A 19259-nucleotide genomic window follows, 5' to 3' on the forward strand; every position below is an offset into this window, starting at 1 on the left:
AAGACTCTAGCCAAACATATCTCCCTGGGTCTAGTGAATGCAAAAACACCTAAGATAAAAAATCAATTGAAGGACAAATATATGTTGAGGTCCTACTGTCTGCAACAGGGACACATCTCTAGTTATATAAATGTGACTTCTAAACTCCAGAAAATTATAATGCATTGGGGGAGAGCAAACATAATGACAAAAGATACCACACACAGCTTTGTAAAGCTGACTGAGTGTTCAGTGAATGAGACAAACCACTGTTCTCCAACTGTGCTTCATGAAACCCTACAGTTTCCTCAGCAGGCAGAGGGAAAGCGGAACTAGTAGGGATCCAGGGCCTTCCCACAACCCTCCGCCACCACCACTGCCCTGCTTTTAACTGGGATTCAGCACGAGATTTCACTACTAAAAAAAAAAGGGGGCATGACTAAGGGCGATGGAAAAACTTGGAAATGGATAGTGGTAATGGTTGCACGATGTGATGAACGTAATTAATGTCACTGAATCGTACACGTAAACAATGCTGAAATAGAAAATGTTTTGCTATATATATATTTTTTTACCACACACACCAAAACAGTGAACTGTTCTGTGCCCAAAATAAAAGGTGTACTTTAATGGCCATCGGTATAGGCAATAAAAACAGATGAGAGATCACAGTGAGCAGGGTAGGTCTAAAGAGCGGAGATTTGAGCTTGGTCTTTAAAAAGTGACTAAAATTCCAATGGAGGGAGGGAGATATTTCAGGTGGAGAGTAAAATCCAGGAGCAAGATAAGCCAGGTCAGAGATGGAGACAGGAATGTCTAGCAGATGGTGACAGGAATGCCTAGCATGCTGAACATGGCATCACTACTGGGGAAGGATGAACTATATAAAGGTGATAAAGAGAAGCTCTGCTGGGAAGGGCCCTGAATGCCAACATCCCAAATCCATTCTGTAAGTAAGAGTGGCTACTACTGAAGGTTTTTGAGCAAGAGATGGGATGATAATATAGTAAAAGCAATGCTTAAGAATTTCCTCATCCCAAGATCTATCTGTCCAGAATGACCAGAAGTGATGGAATCTAGAAGAAAAGCTCGTTAGAAAGTCACAGCAATGTACAGATACAATCCACCAATGGGAACAGTGAGGAAGATAAAAATGTGGATAGGACATCAGCAAGCAAAACTCTACAAAGTAAAAGGAATAAAACAACAACTTTCTTCCCAAACTTAAGTCAAAAGAATCCTTACATAATTTTTTCTTCAAGCACCTGATGAAAAAGATCCGAGTCTTTCTGGAAGTGCACTAACAGAGACTGAAAGAACAAATACAGCTAAGCCTAGCCTTTCTAGAACCATCCTATAACAGGTACTTTATGGTTCTAATCTTATAGTATAACAGCCATTCTACTTTATCATTTGCTTCAAAGGAATAGGAGTTTCTGCTCCAGAGGAAGTGTCATAAAATATATTACTTTGAAATTACATGGGAACACAACAAAAAATCTGACCTCCAAATATAATGAATTACAAGTTCTGTTGGAAATTACAGAGAAGAATCTTACAAAACAGACATGCATAAAGAGTACTGGGTATCAGTGGAAAACTAATAAACCAGCTACAAGTGGGCAGAACAGACACTCAAAGAACAGGGCTCTAAGTCTAGCGCCTACTCTAAAAAAAGAGAGTCAAAATAAAGATTTCTATTAGTTGGCTGTAAAGGGTGCAAAAAATTATTTCTACTGTAATGTGGAAATGAAATTAGGAAAATTTACAACAGCACCAAAAAGAATAAAATACGTAGGAATAAAGTTAACTAAAGAAGAGTAATATTTGTACACTGAAAACTACAAAACATTTACAATACATAGGAAAAGTCACATCAGATGACAAAAATGGTGGACAATCACACAATACTGGGAATCATGGACTAACCAAATTGAAACAAATTTTTTTTGGGGGGTGGGGGACCCTCAACCTATGACAGACAGTTAAAAAAAAAAAAAAGTTACTATGGCGTCAATTCTGACTCATGGTGACCACGTGTGTGTCAGGGCAGAACTATGCTCCATATGGAGCTTCCCGTGGCTGATTTTTCACAGAAATAGACTCCCAGGCCTTTCTCCCATGGCACCTCTGGGTAGATTCAAACTGCCAACCTCTTGGTTAGCAACCAAGTGCTACCTAGTGACTCCTGTTAAAAAGGTGAAACTCTCCAAATTGATCAACGGATTCAACACAATTCTTACCAAAATCCCAGCTTCTGTTTTGCAGAAATTGACAATATAATCCTGAAATTCACATGGAAATGCAAGGAACCCAAAATAGCCAAGAACAATCTTGAAAAAAAAAAACCACAGGCTGAGGACTAATACTTTGTGAATTCAAAACTTACAGAAATCAAAATGGTGTGGTACTAGTATAAGGACAGACATATAGATGAATGAAACAGAACTGAGAGTACAGAAAAAAATCTTCCTATTAATGGTCAAATGATTTTCAACATGGATGCCAAGACAATTCAATGGGGTAAAGAACAGTCTCTTTAACAAACGGTACTGGGCCAACTGGATAACCACAAGCAAAAGAATGTTGGACCCCCCATCTCATTTTATATGCAAACATTAACTAAAAATGGATCATAGACCTAAGTATAAGGGCTAATACTATAAAAATCTTAGAAGAAAGCAGAGGTATAAATCTTTGTAACCTTGGATTAGGCAGGCGCAAGCGACCAAAAAAAAAGATAAATGAGACTTGAACAAAATTAAAACCTTTTGTGAATCAAGGGTATCATCAAGAAAATGGTAAGATAATTCACAGAATGCGATATCCAGGATATATCAAAAAAAAACTCTTCAACTCAAAAAGAAAACCCAATTAAAAAATGGGCAAAAGATCTGAATAGACACTTCTCTAAGAAAGCTATACAAACGTCCAAAAAGCACATGAAAAGATGCTCAACATCAGAAGTCATTAGGGAAATGCAAATCAAAACTCACAATGAGATACCAATTCACACCCACCCACTAAAAAAAAGAAAAATCTTTTTTTTTTTTTAAACTATAATCAGAGAGAGAGAGAGAATAACAGGTATTGGTGAAGATATGGAAAAAATGGAACCCTCACACATTGCTGAGAGCATCGTGTAACGATGCAGCCACTTGAGAAAACGGTCTGGCAGGTTTCTCCAATATGCACTAGCAATTCTACTTCCAGGGTTCCACTCAAGATAACTGAAAACATATATCCTTACAAAAACTTGTACATGAATGTTCACAGCAGTGTTCTTAATAACAAAAAGTGAAGGAAAAAAAAAAGAGCCTATCAACTAATAAATGGATAGACTGCTGTATACCCTTACAATGAAGTATTACTCATTAATAAAAAAAGGATGAAGTTCTAATACATGGTACAACATGGACGAAATCTTGAAAACATTATGCTGAGTGAAAGAAGCCAAGCACAAAAAACCACATATTTTATGAGTCCATTTATATGAACTGTCTAGAATAGGCAAATCTATAGAGACAGAAAGGAAATTAGTGATTGCCTAGGGCAGGAAAGTTTGGGAGGAAAATGGGGTTTCTTTTTAAGGTGATGAAAAAAAAAAAAAAGGTGATGAGAATGTTCTAAATTGATTAAGGTGACAGCTGCACAATTCTGTGAACATAGGTAGTTCCCAACTTATGACATATTGAAGTCACTTATGCAAGTGTTTTTTTTTTCTTTGGTACATTTTATTGTTAGTAATATGTACTACATACAGTGTTGCTGATGTTATCATCCTCAAATGTTCACTCCCAGATGTTCGTTCAAAGATTGGATTTATAAAGGTACTGATAATAAAAGGCAATAATAATGAAAACTAAAAAAAAAAAAAAAAAAAATAGTACTATCGAGTCGTTTCTGACTCATAGCGACCCTACAGGTTTTCCACGGAGCGCCTGGCAGACTTGAACTGCCGACCATTCGGTTAGCAGCCATAGCACTTAGCCACTATGCCACCAGGGTTTCCAACTAAAAAAATACTAAAAAAAAAGGTATTCAATTTACTTCAGGATCGACTTATGCGAAGTGGTAGAAACAGAACTGCACCCTAAGTCGTGGACTACCTGTATACTAATAAAAAATTGAATTTTACAATTTAAATCAGTGAATCGTAACACATGTGAATTATATTTCAATATACGTGTTAAAGGAAACCCTGGTAGCATAGTGGTTGCTAACCAAAAGGCTGGCAGTTCGAATCCACCAGGCACTCCGTGGAAACCCTGTGGGGCAGTTCTACTTTGTCCTATAGGGTTGCTATGAGTCGGAATCGACTCGACGGCAGTGGGTTGCTGTTGCTGATACAGGTGTTAAAAAATACTAATACTGTTCTCTATAGCCCAGGTAATGAAGACTAGGTGACAGTGGTTCCAAATAAAAGAAAAATTTACTTGGTTGAAAGCTAGAGGTATTTCAGGGCTTGAAATCTTTTTATTTCTAAAATGCAGTCTTGTGGCTCAGAAATGAAGAGAAGTATCAGTATTACAATAGCTCAGATCCTACTTATTAGTAAAACTGTGTGTCCTAAGAGGACAAAAGATACATTTTCTGACTAGACAGGATCCTAGGCTGTCTTGCTTTAATCTTATCAGAAGGCGTGTGATTCAAGAGACTAACATATATGTTTATGTTATACATATATGTTTACATATAAGCAGCATCACTGGTTTTGGGGATTTGGGGCTTGATGCCTATTATATCTTCTGATCATTCAAAACAATACAAATTTCAGTAGGAAGAAAGTTTAGAGTGGAAAACAAAAATCCACTTTTGTCTACTTCGTACTTATTTTGACAACTTTCAAGTAACAATTGTCACAGTACAGGGACTGCTTCTACTTCTCAAGCACACTATCATGCATGCAAATCAATAAATGCTTGCTTGACTGATATTATACATCCAAACAGTGATCTTAGCCCTACATACATACTAGCTGGTTTATATTAACCTGAAATAAAGCTATCTAAATAACGTCTTTGCACACTGCCTTGTTCAAAGCTAGTATTAAAACATAGGCTTCCTTAGAAATAGTGCCTATCTGTCTCAGAAACTGAACTGTACTGATAGTTTACGGCTTTAGTCATTTCTTCTGGTTTTAAATGACAACCAAATGGTAAAATTAGAACAAGTTCAAGGCTACAAGTCTCAAATTCCTGCAATTCCTTTAAAAGAAAAATTACGTAAATCAGATTTTATTATGGACTAAAATCACTTTTAGGATCTAGTTACGGTGCGCTTAGTCATATAGAAATAATGGAAATAAAGATTGCACTGCTTAAGAGCTACCTTGAAAAGACTCAAATGTGGCATTCACTTAAAAGAAAGCAACAGATTTTTTACAAAGCCGACACAATTCCAAAACGCAGCATCTTAAAAAAAAGTGGGGGGAGGAGTCCTCTCTTCCTGAGAGCTATACGCAACTTAACTTTGAAGACAATGGCACTGTTCTCTGACAATAACAGACTAGAGCAGTAGTTACTTTTGACCATGACCTCCATAAAATTTCTGAGTTCTATATCTCAAAGTAAATTTACCACTCGAGGAAGAAAGGACAAAGCCAAAAGCAAGAAAGCTGAGGTGGAAGCTATCGGGACAGCTGAAGCAGGCAAGAGATCTAAAGGATGTCAGCTTCAAAACTGCACGTACAGCAGACGGGAAGCAGCAATAATGAGCTCTAAGATTCCCAGTAAGCCACCTGGAAGAGCTCCTGAGCAGCGAGCAGCAGCGAAGGAAGAGAACAGTGTATCACATCAAGAGCCTTTAGTTTCAGTCCAAATATCCCCTGCTGTGTTTAAGACACAACACATACACACGCACAGGCGAACACACACACACACACACACACACACACACACACTTACTCAGTCGGTTCTAGTCAGAACCAACTGAATCATTTTGTTTTGTTCTTTTCTCAGATCAAGCCTCAGTACTCCTTTGACCAAAGTCTGGAAAGAATCAACTGATGTGGAAAAGCAAACCCCGAAGTACTGTTTAAAGTTCAATGTCACTATCCCTCTTATGAGGAGTCCCTGGGCGTAACAACATGGTTTAGGGTTTGACTACCAGCTGTAAGGCTGGCTGTCTGAACCCACCCGGAGGCACTCTGGAAGAAAGACCTGGTAGAAAGGTCACAGCCTTGAAAACGCTATGGAACATGTGTGCAATCGACTCGATGGCAACCAACGACAACAACATCCTTCTTATGGAGCCCAAGGAAAAAGCGTAGAATATGACTAGGGAATATGACATTTATCTCCAATCACCGTACCATTTAATAAAAATCCAGGGTACAGGGTTCCACAACAAATGCCCATTTAGCTTTGATTCTACAACATTTGATCAAATGTTTGAATAAAGCGCTTGGAGCATGTGGCTCTGTTTCTGCTGTGCCAGTTTGCTCCAGAATGGAATAACAGTGAAGAAACCTCATTTTCTTCCTACACAAATTGAATGATTATATCTGTGGAACTATGATTAAGTGGCCTCGCCATGAGTTGGAATCTACTAGATGGCAACTAACAGTAACAATGATAAAGTGAGAAAAGAATGGAAAAAAAAAAAATGCCTAAGGGAAAAATATATCCTATTTAACTATAAACCAGCAGTCCTTATTATCTCTCCCAATATATTCTCTTTATGAGATGTCTACATTAGATTCTCTTAAGATAAGTATTTTTAAGATAAATGATATCATCTTAGTTTTACTTGGCCTACTATAAAACATAAAAATGCACTGAAATTAATAGCTTAACATTTTTAAAGCAATTTTCACAAAACCTACACTTGCTTAATTAAAATTTGAGGTGAAATTGTTGAAAAAAGCTTGAAATGCTGCTGTATGTGACTTCAAAAACCAAACATCAGGAAAAAAATTTTAAACTCACAAATGAGATTCCTCTGAAAGACACAAATGAAGGTTAATGGCTGAGACTCCACAGGAACAAATGTGCACCGAATGTACAGCCAGGCTGATTACTATAAAACTCACAGAAGAGCAAGAAAATGTGAAAGCACAATTAACCAGGTTTGCTGTATTTTAAAAAACAAGGTGACAGATCCCACAGACTGTCAGATTTCTGACCCCTGCACTATCTACAAAAGAGATCAAAAGAAATTGTAACAAAGATGCCAATAGAAAGGTACACTCCGTTTTCAGCTTCTCTATTAGACTCTGGCTCAGGACTCCATTTTTGGGGCGGGGGGAGAGACTTTAAATTGTGCCATCTGAAAGAACGAAATGACTCTAATCATTCATTGTTTGAGCACCTTTTGTAAAGGTACTGTTTTAATCTCAAAAGCTAAAGGAAGAGAGAGAAAGGGAAGGGAATCTTGTAGAAAAGCTATGGCAAAAGGAAAAAAAAGTAAAATCAGAGATGTTCAGGAATCAAAAAACAGAATTTAGCAACTGAGCTGCAATGAACATTATCACTCAAGTATAAAGAGTCCTTTTTACAACTTTCTCTCCAACATATTCATCTTTCTCATTCTACCAGGGCAGCAAGCTGACAGATGAAAACATCATACTCCACTGCTCTGAATCGACCTTTCTTTGACTGCTCGTGAGATGGCCCATCATTCTGTATGGTCACTGGCCATTTGGAAGACTTTTTATTCTGTTTTCCCAAGATTATAGCATGTCTTTTAAAATTTATGGTACTTTTGAGCACATTTAAGGCTTTAAATTTTTTTATAATCAAATATCTCAATATTTTACTCTGATGGTCATTATTAGGAAGTCCTTACCTACCTCAAAATTAGCTCTAGAATTTTTATAAGTTTTTGGCTTTGTTGTACATTTCTATTTTAGATCTAGATCTTATTTTGGTGATGGGGTAAAGAAGGGATAATTTCCCCCCAAATGTTGTCCCACCACCAATCACTGAATAATCCACCTTTACTCCAAATTTAAAGGATCACCTTATTAACTAAATGCCCACGTGAACTTAGTCTCTCTTGGCTTCTTTATTCTTTGCTACTACGACAAACACGTTTTACTTCTTACAGTTTTACAATACATTTTAATACTTGGTAGGGCAAGTCTTCCTTCTTGATGCTTGTTGAAAAAAAATCTCAGAATTCTGTAAACACATATAATCTTATAAATCATTCTGTCAATTTCTAAAAAAAAAAATATGAGATATTCTTTTTAGATCACTTTAAGGACAAGTGAACACCTTACTTTTCATTCACATATACCATGTTTCTCCATTTAGTCAAACTTTTATGTCCTCCAAGTATCCTACAGTCTACAATTTATCTACATAGCCTACGTTTAATTCTAGACACTTAAATTTTGTTGCTATTGTGAATGTGACATTTTCCTTTTTTATTGTCTGCTTCCATATATATCTCGAACGAAGACATCTTACTCTTACAATATTTTTGCATTGTTTGTCTAAATAAAATTCCATTTCATGCTACAGTTTTTTTAAAATAAGTGAATAATTACTATTCTGACCTTGGCATACATATGAAGAATACAGAGAAAATTTCTGTATGTTCTAAAAATGCATACAGAAACAATACAATTTTAATAAATGGAAGGAAGTCATATTTTAGTGAACATCCAACACTTTCCTATTATTTACCTCAGACTACTGCTTAGCTTTCTTTCCATCACCTGGCTCTACTTCAAGCTCAGTAATCTCAGTGCTATCTCCATACTTGCCTCAGTAGATGTTAGTTTCCATTTACTACGCTGGCCCCAGCAGGGACACATATCCATTTCTTCGTAGCCCACAGCAAAGCTGAGGTAGTGAAAAGAACTTTCTAATGTCTCAGTTAAAAAAGAAGAGTATTGCGACATGGAGAGTAATTCACAGTTGGCTCACTAGAACTGGCCACTATCTTGGTGGGTGGCTAGCCCCCAACCACAAGAGCACCTGCTCATACATCACCCACCTGCCTACCTACCTCAGAGGGCAGGCAGAGCAGGTGCTGATCACTTGACCAGTTGAGAGGCTGCCGTCTACCCAGCTTTAACACTTCCTGTTCAGAGCCTGCTGCGCTCCTAGCTACAAGCATGTGCCTGCCCTAGTAGAGCACCACCCGTGAACGAATTCAGAACACAGTTAGACTCCTCAGAATCCAAGGCTTTCTAGGCCAATTCCTGCTCTGGGGTGTGCCTTTTCCTTAGATGACTTAAATGGCATTCCTAATATCACACCCCTCTTCGGAAGAGGTCCCTCTCTATTACTTGTGGGGCTTTGCCCTATCAGACCAACAGGACAAAAATGTCAGAACACAATAGTGCAACAACAGAATAAGACAATCTATATGACTTTATTTCTCACTGCTCTCTATACACACCTTCATATTCCAACTCCTCCAATCTACCCAACTCTTCACATTTCTGAAATCCATTTGGAATTCAAGGCCACCTAGTTCAACATGGAAACCCTGGTGGCATAGTGGTTAAGTGCTACAGCTGCTAATCAAGAGTTGGCAATTCGAATCCACCAGGCACTCCTTGGACACTCTATGGGGACAGTTCTATTCTGTGCTAGAGGGTAGCTATGAGTTGGAATTGGCTCTATGGCAGTGGGTTTTTTTTTTTTAGTTCAATATTCCATTTCTCTTTAATTCCTTCACATGCCTTGATAGCTCCAACTCTGGAAATGCCTAGAATAGAGCTTCATAACATGGCATGGATGAACTCCCTAGGGGAACTGTGAACACCATGGAATTAAATGTATAAGTTTTAAGTGTGTTTTTTCTAGGGTGAGGGTATACAGTTTCATGAGGTTCTCAAAAGGGACCCAAAATAGATTAAGTCTTGTATTTCTTTGTACTGTCCATAGCAACAAGCACAGCAATGAACACATTCCAGAGCTCAATAAATATCTGTTGGCTGGCTGTACACACAAGACCACTTGTAGCTTTCATGCTCATTACATAAATCAGTGCTTCTTTAAAGTTTGTGAAGTGTATGTGAAAGCCAATAGTTTCATTTATTCAAAGACATACATATTAGTCTATACTATGTGTTAATGCTATGGTAGTTCTGGAGGATAAAGAAAAATAAAGGCAGTATGTACACACAAAGAGCTCAAAATATAATGAGGGAGATAAAAACATAGGTATAATACAACATGGCATACGGACAATGATACGGAGATGCTGGGGAGGGGGCTTACATGGGGTAACTGAAATTATGAGAGCGTATGAGCGAGTGTCATGTGGTAAAAACAGTGGGGAAAAAATAAACAGTGGGAACACAAACATTTAAGGGCAGTATGAAGGAGCCCTGGTGGAAGAGTGGTTAAGCATTCTCTGCTAACCAAAAGGTCTGCAGTTTGGACCCACCAGCTGTTCCATGAGAGAAAGATGTGACAGTTTGCTTCAGCAACAATTACAGCCTTGGAAACCCTATGTCCTATATGGTTACTATGAGCTGAAATTGACTCAATGGCCATAGGTTTGGTTTTTTTTTTTTTGTGTGTGTGTGTGTGTGTGAAGAAAAAGCTGCCCAAGAAAAGGCAGGGAAAGAAAGATCAGTAAGACACAGAAAAACAGAGAGTATAACGGCACCAAATCCAAAAGAGCAGAGTCTGAAGGAGGGAGAAATCAACAGTGTCAAATCCAGTAGCAACGTAAGGACTGAAAAAGAGCCCAGAGAACCTAGCAATTACATGTCTTGGGTAGCCGTAGAGAAACGGCCAAGTTTTGAACATAAAACACAGATTACAATGGGTTCAGGAGTCAGCAGAAAATGAGAGTTAAGTTTGGATGGGAAAGGAAGAAAGACAGGATACTAGCCAGATGGATTCAGCATAAGCAGGTAGCATTTTTTGAATGAGAGGGACTTGAGTAGGTTTTCAGTCTAAAGGGAAGGAGTTAGCAGAGAAGCAAAGGTAAAAGAGCAAGAGTTTAGGAAAGGTAGAAGGGACAGGGTCGAGGGTATGACTGGAGAAGTTCGGCTTGAACAGGAAGCAACACATCCCCACTACTAAAATCAGAGGAGAGAGAATAATGATGGCAAGTGGAAGGACAAAACTGTAGATAGGGAGGGGGCAGGAAGTTGATAATGGAGCTCATTCCCCCTCTAGCCAATTTTCTCATTCTATGACTTTCACTAAATGTGACAAAAAAAAGTAATCCAATTTGAATGGTCGCAAACAAGGAAGTACATGAAATTACAGACTGTTTTGGGTACATTGGAGGCAAAGCATGAGTTTCAGCCATCAGTTTAGGGACAATGCATGTCCAATATTATTTCACCAAAACCAGTATAATATGTATTTTTGATCAACCACTTTCACAAGTAGGCTGCCTCAGCACCAAATGCAGCAGGGCAAATGATCTAGACTAAGAGTCGGCTCACATTTTCTGTGAAGGACCAGAGAGGAAATATTTTTGGCTTTATGAGCCGTACAGTCTCTCTTGCAACTACTCAACTCAACGAAAGCAACCACAGATGACACATAAATGAATGGGCACAGCTGTGTGCCAATCGCATTTTATTTATAAAACCAGGCAACAAGTGGATTTGGCCCATGGGACTTAAGTTTGTTGACCCTTGATCTCTAGGCTGAGGGCACCAGAAACAATGTGGCAGAAAGAACAACGTGGGGCAATGGAATTAAGAAGTAGGAGAGAAGCCACAGGACTGAAACATACTTGAGTCGCAGTAATTAAATCAAAGAGCAAAACATGAATAAAGAAACAATACAGGAGTGTTGGGAAGAGACAGGACAGCATGGAAGAAAGGAACCGAGCTAACAGGCCGACTCCGAGGTAAGGAGCGCAGAGACAGAGGCAGCTGATGCCCCTAAAGCAGATGGCAGACAAGCAGAAAGTGAGGGTCCAAATCTGTCTGCACTGGAATTCAACAACAGGATAAAACACACATTGATTTTCCAGGAATAACCTGATGGTCTCTTTTAAGTATCTGTGCCAAAGGGGCCCACAAGTGACAAGATATAAAACTGTTTTTCGTTTTGCCCACAAATCAAAACTGGCACATGTATATAACATTTAAGAGAGCAAATAAAACTTACCCACATTATGATACAAAAACATCAATTCTTTCTAAGCCTCTTTTATTCATTTACATATATCTAGGAATATGACAACTTTTAATATTTACTGAAATCAATGAAGTTATTAGCATCAGGAACTAAAAGTCACATTGACTTTATTCACTATAGGTTTTCCCAAAAATAAGGCCAAAGATTTAAAAACGAAAAGAATCTTGAGTAATATGATAATCTGCATATTGTATCCTTGTGTTTATTTTTTTTAATTTGGCTTTATTTGTGGGGAAATCTTTTAACATTAATGCAGATGAATTCTGAGACACAGTTCAGCTAAACAGCACATCAGAACACATAACTTACGTCATCACAGTGCAATGTTTAAGAACATGTCTTGGAGTTAGAGAGAGCTGGGGTTGTGTCCTCACTTTGGCAAGTTAAACTTGTCTCAGTTTCCTCATCTATAACATGTGAATAATAATTATACTCACTTCAGAAAGAAGCTGTATTGATTAAATGAAAAAAAAAATGCATATAAAGTACTTTGCACAAGAGTCTGACAAAGGATATGCATTGGAATTTTAGTGAATATTATCAACCTTAAGAATTGGACAGTAATATTACAGAACAGACTTATGAGAAGCTAGAAGCTCAGAAAGGAAAAGAATATCCCTCTTCTTTTTAGGAAGCTACAATATAATATTAGTATTTCAGTTATCACTCACACTAATTCTTTAAAAAACTCAAATCCATCTGCCCATTCAAGTTGTAGAAAAGAAGTACCAAACTGATGTCAGGAGAAACTATTTGAGATAATCTCCAATTCTGAGACAGAAAGGGTATCATGAAGCAATGAAAGAAGGCACAAATCCTCAAGACTCACAGAGAGCCACTGCTAGGACCTCATCATGTGACACCCACGGCACCTATCCCTGCCTGTACTCAGCACCACACGCCCTGAAGTCCCAATCTCTTCCCAGATGGCTAAACTGTGAACTCAGCATTAAACCCCACCTTCTTTTACTGAAGGGAACTAGAAATTTAAGTTGTTGTTGTGTGCTGTTGAGTACCTTCCAATTCGTAGTGACGCCGCTATAGGACAGAGTAGAACTGCCCCATAGGGTTTCCAAGGCTATAATCTTTATGGGAGCAGATCACTAGGTCTTTTCTCCTGTGGAGTTGCTGGTAAGTTTGAACCACTGACCTTTTGATTAGCAGCTTTAGTACCTGCACGCTTAACCACTGCACCACCAGGGCTCCTTAGAAATCTATTCTTTAATGTAAAATAATACAAATCTAAAAGCAGTACTAAATGTCTTTATTTTTATAATTAATAAACCATGCCAATTAATTATCCTCAAAAAGATTTTCCCATATTAACAGTATCTCCAAAATAATATGTGTCTCTTATAGAGAGGACAGCTTCTACTTGTCTTAAGAGACCTGAAATTCTAAACACTAGTGTTATTCTCAGGATGCTAAACATTGGACACATTTGGGCAACTCACTAAGCAAGTACAATCTTTAAATAAAATACCTGAAAGCACTACTATATTGGATATCCTTACCAAAAACGTGTATTTTTATGTTTATAGGAAAACACATCCATCACTTTATTAGTGAAAGATTTCAAAGATATTAAGCCAGTCTGCATTTTCTTGGCTTTCTACAATGAACGCGAATTTAAAAACATAATAAAGGTTTAAAGACATTAATTTTTGAAGGGGATTGTCACAGATTGAATTATGTCCCCCCAAAAATGTGTGTATTAACTTGGTTAGGCCATGATTCCCAGTATTCTGTATTGTCCTCTGTTTTGTCATTTTAATTTTATGTTAAAGAGGAATTAGGGTGGGATTGTTTAACACCTTTACAAGGTCACACTCCTAATACAATGTAAGGGGAATTTCCCTGGGGTGTGGCTTGCACCACCTCTTATCTCTCAAAAGATGAAAGGGAAGCATGCAGAGAGTTGGGGACCTCACACTACCAAGAAAGAAGCACCAGGAGCAGAGTGCGTCCTTTGGTCCTTTGGTTCCTGTGCTGAGATGCTCCCAGACCAAGAGAAGACTGATGACAAGGACCTCCCTCCAGAGCCTACAGAGAAAGAAAGCCTTCTCCTGGAGCTGACGCCCTGAGTTTGGACTTGTAGCTTACTAGACAGTGAGAGAATACATTTCTCTTTGTTAAAGCCATTCACTTGTGGTACTTCTGTTATAGGAGCACTAGATGACTAAGACAGGGATCAAACAATGGGCTAACCAAATACCTCAAAGTAACATTTACAACTTTCCAAATTTTAGAAATGCCAGTTCACTTTAAAAAGAAAAAAAAAGCATATTGTGAATGGCTATTAACTAAATGGCTGGTACTCATTTCTGTTGTGGTCAATGTTTTTTCCAAGAGTGCTATGAAGTAAATTATTAAGCTAAAATTTTATTTGTACTTTTGTCTTATGACCCAAAGCCGGATTTTAAATATGAAACAGTGCAATACTTCACAGTATAAGTATAGATATAAATAATTTTGTGCTCCTAGGCATAAACAACATCAACTCCAGAGCTAACAACTAAAAAAGACCTGTTTCCTTGTGCTGGCCACTGAAGGCCTCATAGACAAAAAGCTGTGAATCAAAGACAGACATTTGAGAAGATGCAAAACAGAACACTGTTTCATCAGAATTTCAAAGCAGCTACAGAGTACCTAGCACTGCTAGTCTCTGAAAAAGCAAGCTAACTATGGGGGAGAACGTTGTTAAAGAGGTCCAAGAGAAAAGGCTTTCACTTCCTGGTGGCTTGTAACTTCCCATCAACAGTGCAAAATAATCAGCCCAAAACCAAAAGGGCTGTTGGTATAGTTTTAATAATAAAAATCAAGTTGTAATGAACTACAATTTGCAGTAAAATTACATATTTGGCTATAGATTTTGGTTTAAAAAAATCATTTTAATAGTTTTAGAACCAAGTTCAAAATTGCTCAGGAGAGCCTTCAGCTTGTTACTGAACGCTCCGCACTGCAGAACACGTTCTCCAAATAACCAAAAAAGCCAAACCCAGTGCTTTTGAGTCGATTCTGACTCATAGCGACCCTACAGGACAAAGCAGAGCTGCCCCATAGAATATGCAAGGAACGCCTGGAGGATATGAACTGCTGACCCTTTGGTTAGTAGCCGTAGCACTTAACTACACCACCACCAGGGTTTCCGAACAAACCACAGCAATTCCTGTATTTTCCTCAACGAACACCTGAAATGGACTCAATTTTTAGTATAGCTATAGAACTGCTTTTAAATTCTCAAAACACAGTCCAATGCTCTAAAGTTTTTCTTTAAATATGCATGTTCTACTTTAAAGACCAGAAGGCCCTTTCTAAGGGAAAAAGATAAAAGAAAAAAAAAAAAAAAAAAAGATAGCACATTAATTCAAAATCAAAACCCTAAGGAACTCTACATTCGACAATCATTTTGCATCCACACCTCTAGGCTTTTCTGTCTTAGCCCTGTGCTTTAGCTTCTTTCCAGACACAAAAAACATAGGCTCCCTTATAAACAACAGCATTGCAGACCAAATGGAACAAGACATTTTCAGGTGAGTATACTCAGCAGCATTCTTGACCAGGAAACTTTAGAAAATCCCTTACAAACTACTTTTAATGGAACACAAATTCAGTTATTATTTATGATATTAAAAGTACTAATTTTCCTAATAAATTTAAAGTACTGTGTACCAAAAATATATTAAGAGTCTCACTTTTCTAAAAATTTTTTTTTAATCCGGTTTACTCTAGGAAGCCTATTTAAAAAAAAAACAAAAAAACAGTCTATATGATAACTATGGAATCTTTCCTCGAGTAAATCTAATAAACCATGAGGCGTATTTAGTAAATGAAAACCCACCTCTTCTTGCGTAGCTAGAGTCCATATCTTTAAACTGTACCACGACAAAGTCTGAACACTTGAACAAGATACTCTCCATTATTTCTTCACGTTTTGGCCCCGAATTGGATTCTGTACTCTTCTCATGTGCAGCATCAAGTACCAAATCACACTAAAATTAAAAACACAAGTAAATATTCAAAACACTTAAAAAATAAAATTCAATAGGAGTTCTTTAGCACAGCAAGGTCTCTGTTATTTTTCATATACCTTTGGCAAAAACAATCTGTCTCAAAAGAGCCTGATAACCATACCCTCTTCTCAGAAATCTGATCTGCTATTCATTCATCACTGAAATATTCCCAAGTTGGCCCTTGCTATCATGGTGGATCTTAAGTACATTAATAGTGAGAAGGGGGGGAAATGAACTGACTCAAGTCCTCTTCTAGTCCACAATGCTTGAAAAAGGACAAAATATTTTAATAATCACACAGATCACAATGTCTTTGATTACACAGTTATCAACATACCCAGCTCACAACTATAAACCACTAAATCAGAAACTAATAGTCACTATCCTGAAAGCCATAAAAACATACGGTAGTTGACGATTCATGGGTTTTACATTAACAAAAAGTAAAAATTACCTTAGGACTGTATGTTTTAAAAACTCCTTCATATATACCTCCATTTTTCACTTGTACTTCACATTTGGATCCCTAAAAACACACAATTACTTTATCAAAGAAATGGTAGTCACACAGTCACAGGGGATAACTGCTTTCATGTCAGTTTTTACAGCTCATCAGGCTTCGCTAATTACATATTCACTGACAAAACTATAACAATGTTTAGGCATTAAAAACACACTGAACTCTCAAATTCTTCAGGGGGCCCTAAGAATTGACAGCATGAATTCAATACTGAAGTTAAACATTTCTGACCCCCCAGCTACACTAGGTGACAAGAAAATAATGCATTACAGAAGACCAGCAACTCTATTATTTTGTACAAAGGGTTAATAAGAATCCTTTTACAGTCAGTTACATTAGCAGAGATGAAGAGAGTCCTAGTCACCCTGATCGAACGAACATAACCTAAGAAATGATTACTTTGAGAATCATTCATACACATTTTAACTTCATAAAATTACTTTATACTACTCCCTAGGCAGTTTATTCCCAATAATCTGATCACTTACGACAACTGACGTAAGTATATGAACCATCCTCATGTTTGCATAGATTCCATCAAATGAAATCTGGAACATGAAAAGACATTATTAGAAATCAGAATTTATACTTGTATATATTTGAAAGTTAGTATTTGTTACAGAACTTTTAGATAAATTTATAATACTTCACATGTATTAAAAGAAGAATTGGTTCACTATAGTCTTCTGTTTCCTTAGAAAATAGTAGTTCAGGTTTTCAAAAGTGAAATCGGTCATACCAACTAACAGTATTTTGACTATAAAAGTAAAATTAAACTTCCAGATATGCAAAAACAAAACCATGGGGAGAGAAGACAGATCAATGGTTGCTAGAGAGTAGGGGAAGGGGTGACTATAAAGTGGCACGAGGGGTCTGGGGGCACAGAACTGTTCTATTATCTTGATTGTGCTAGTGGTTACATGATGGCACGCACTTGTCAAAACTCACAGATCTATACACTAAAAAGGGTAATGGGGGTGGTACCACCTTCCAAGACTATCTCCTCCCAGTATACCTGAGTCAAAAACACAGTGCCCAAAGATCTGATCAGCCACACCACTCCATATTACGTTTTACATATTACGTAAGTGTGTGTCCTCCCGATTCTTACGAAGACAATCTGTCCCAACAATGCAAAGTCTCAAAAATAGTGACAGCTTCTCGTTTCTTTCTTCTATCATGTGGAAATTACACTTTCTGCCTTTCATGCCTAGTTTAATTTCAATGATAAAGTTCCTGAATTTAAGACCAGAAGGCCTTTCCAAAGGAGAAAGATAAAAGCAATACAAAAGATAGCACATTATTTCAAAATCAAAACCCCAGAGAACTCTGAAAACTAGTCCTTGACGTTCAGCTTATCTTTTGGGGGATTACTCAGATTTATTAAAAATTTTTATTAAAAATTATTATGCATGACAAAATACTCTTTATAGGCATTTTTACATTGTATACATAGTCATCATCAAAAAACAACGCATATAGCTAATAATTTTGTACTAAACTATACTGATCTATAAAGGCTTCTGAGCTATATAATTCAAGAGGATTTTTCCTTTTTTTCCCTTGGCTTTTGGTCTATGGTTAGGAATCACATTTTAGTTACCATTTCTTTCAAAGAAATAACATTCAAGTTACTCACCGTAGGCTGAGGAAGTCCTTTGCTACTGTTTCGACCTCTGAAAAGATTAAATATTATGTTTATTAAACTCAACAGGTTAAACAAGCTAAAATATTTTTTTTTTTATTTAAAATATTATATAATTCCACTCAAATAAAGGACAGACTATGGGTGGGAGGGCTCCTCTAGTATTAAGTTTCAAGCCTAGCTAAGTAATGCCTCTTATCTGTGCTTTGTTGGTTCAAAGGCCTAGGGGAAGGAGAAAGGACATAAGAATGAAATTTTATCAAAATCAAATAAACGAAGTAAAAATAAAAATAGCCTATACTAGAAGAAAAATACTAACCCTATACATGAATTAATGATGATCTTTACTCCAAAAGTAACAGATCAGGCTGTCAAAGGGCTACCTAAGAACAAAATATAAATTCTACTTCTGATTTAACCAACACATCTGACTGACACTAAGGCACCTGCCATCTTTTTTCCCTGCCTCTAAAAATGTTAATGTGCTTACAAGTGCAGAAAACCATTTGAAAATAAGTCATATAATTCAAAGCACTTTCAATTCTAAATAGTTTTAAGTGCCTCTGTCAGGGTCTATACAACAAGTACCTTTCACTGTCAACTCCCTCCCCCTACAACGATGTCACACACCAAAGTCAGCTGTCAAGTAATTTCCAGTAAGAATTCTATTTTCAAGTGAATTTAATTATAGAACACAATGCAACCCGAGGCTTGTTCCACTGGAAAAGATTAGGCCCCTTAGAAATCATAAAAACATTAATAAAGAAAACTACTACATTTCTCATGAATATTAACTACTCTAGAATATGACTGAAATCTCATTTTAATAGAATAATCACAATGCTGAAAGTAAGCCATAAATTAAACGCATTCAAAAAGCAGCACCATTCACATCCAAAAGGTCTAGCTGTCTGACTGGGAGCAGTGCCCAGTAAAGTAGCACTAACATACACACCCTGAATCCTGTCCTGGCTTGGCCTCCAAGCTCTGCATCCAGAACTACTACAATGCACTCTCTACAATGTCTC

General features: G+C 37.3%; 1 protein-coding gene across 11 annotated transcripts in view; it reads right to left on the reverse strand.

Moving 5' to 3' along the window:
- Window positions 1-19259, reverse strand: part of ATXN2 (ataxin 2) — a 112227-nt gene that overhangs the window by 62356 nt on the left and 30612 nt on the right. For 10 of the 11 annotated variants that reach the window (XM_064272212.1, XM_064272211.1, XM_064272209.1 and 7 more), the window contains exons 2-5: window positions 18226-18262; window positions 17075-17134; window positions 16521-16592; window positions 15895-16045 (exon numbers count right to left, since the gene is read on the reverse strand). In XM_064272212.1, coding sequence (XP_064128282.1) covers window positions 15895-16045; window positions 16521-16592; window positions 17075-17107 — 256 coding nt within the window. In that variant the 5' untranslated portion in view covers window positions 17108-17134; window positions 18226-18262. Of the gene's footprint in view, window positions 1-12362; window positions 12461-15894; window positions 16046-16520; window positions 16593-17074; window positions 17135-18225; window positions 18263-19259 lie in introns of those variants that run through there. The other variant, XM_064272216.1, reaches the window with a different exon arrangement.

Source organism: Loxodonta africana, chromosome 19 (assembly GCF_030014295.1).
Source record: "Loxodonta africana isolate mLoxAfr1 chromosome 19, mLoxAfr1.hap2, whole genome shotgun sequence".
Classification (NCBI taxonomy): Eukaryota; Metazoa; Chordata; class Mammalia; order Proboscidea; family Elephantidae; genus Loxodonta; species Loxodonta africana.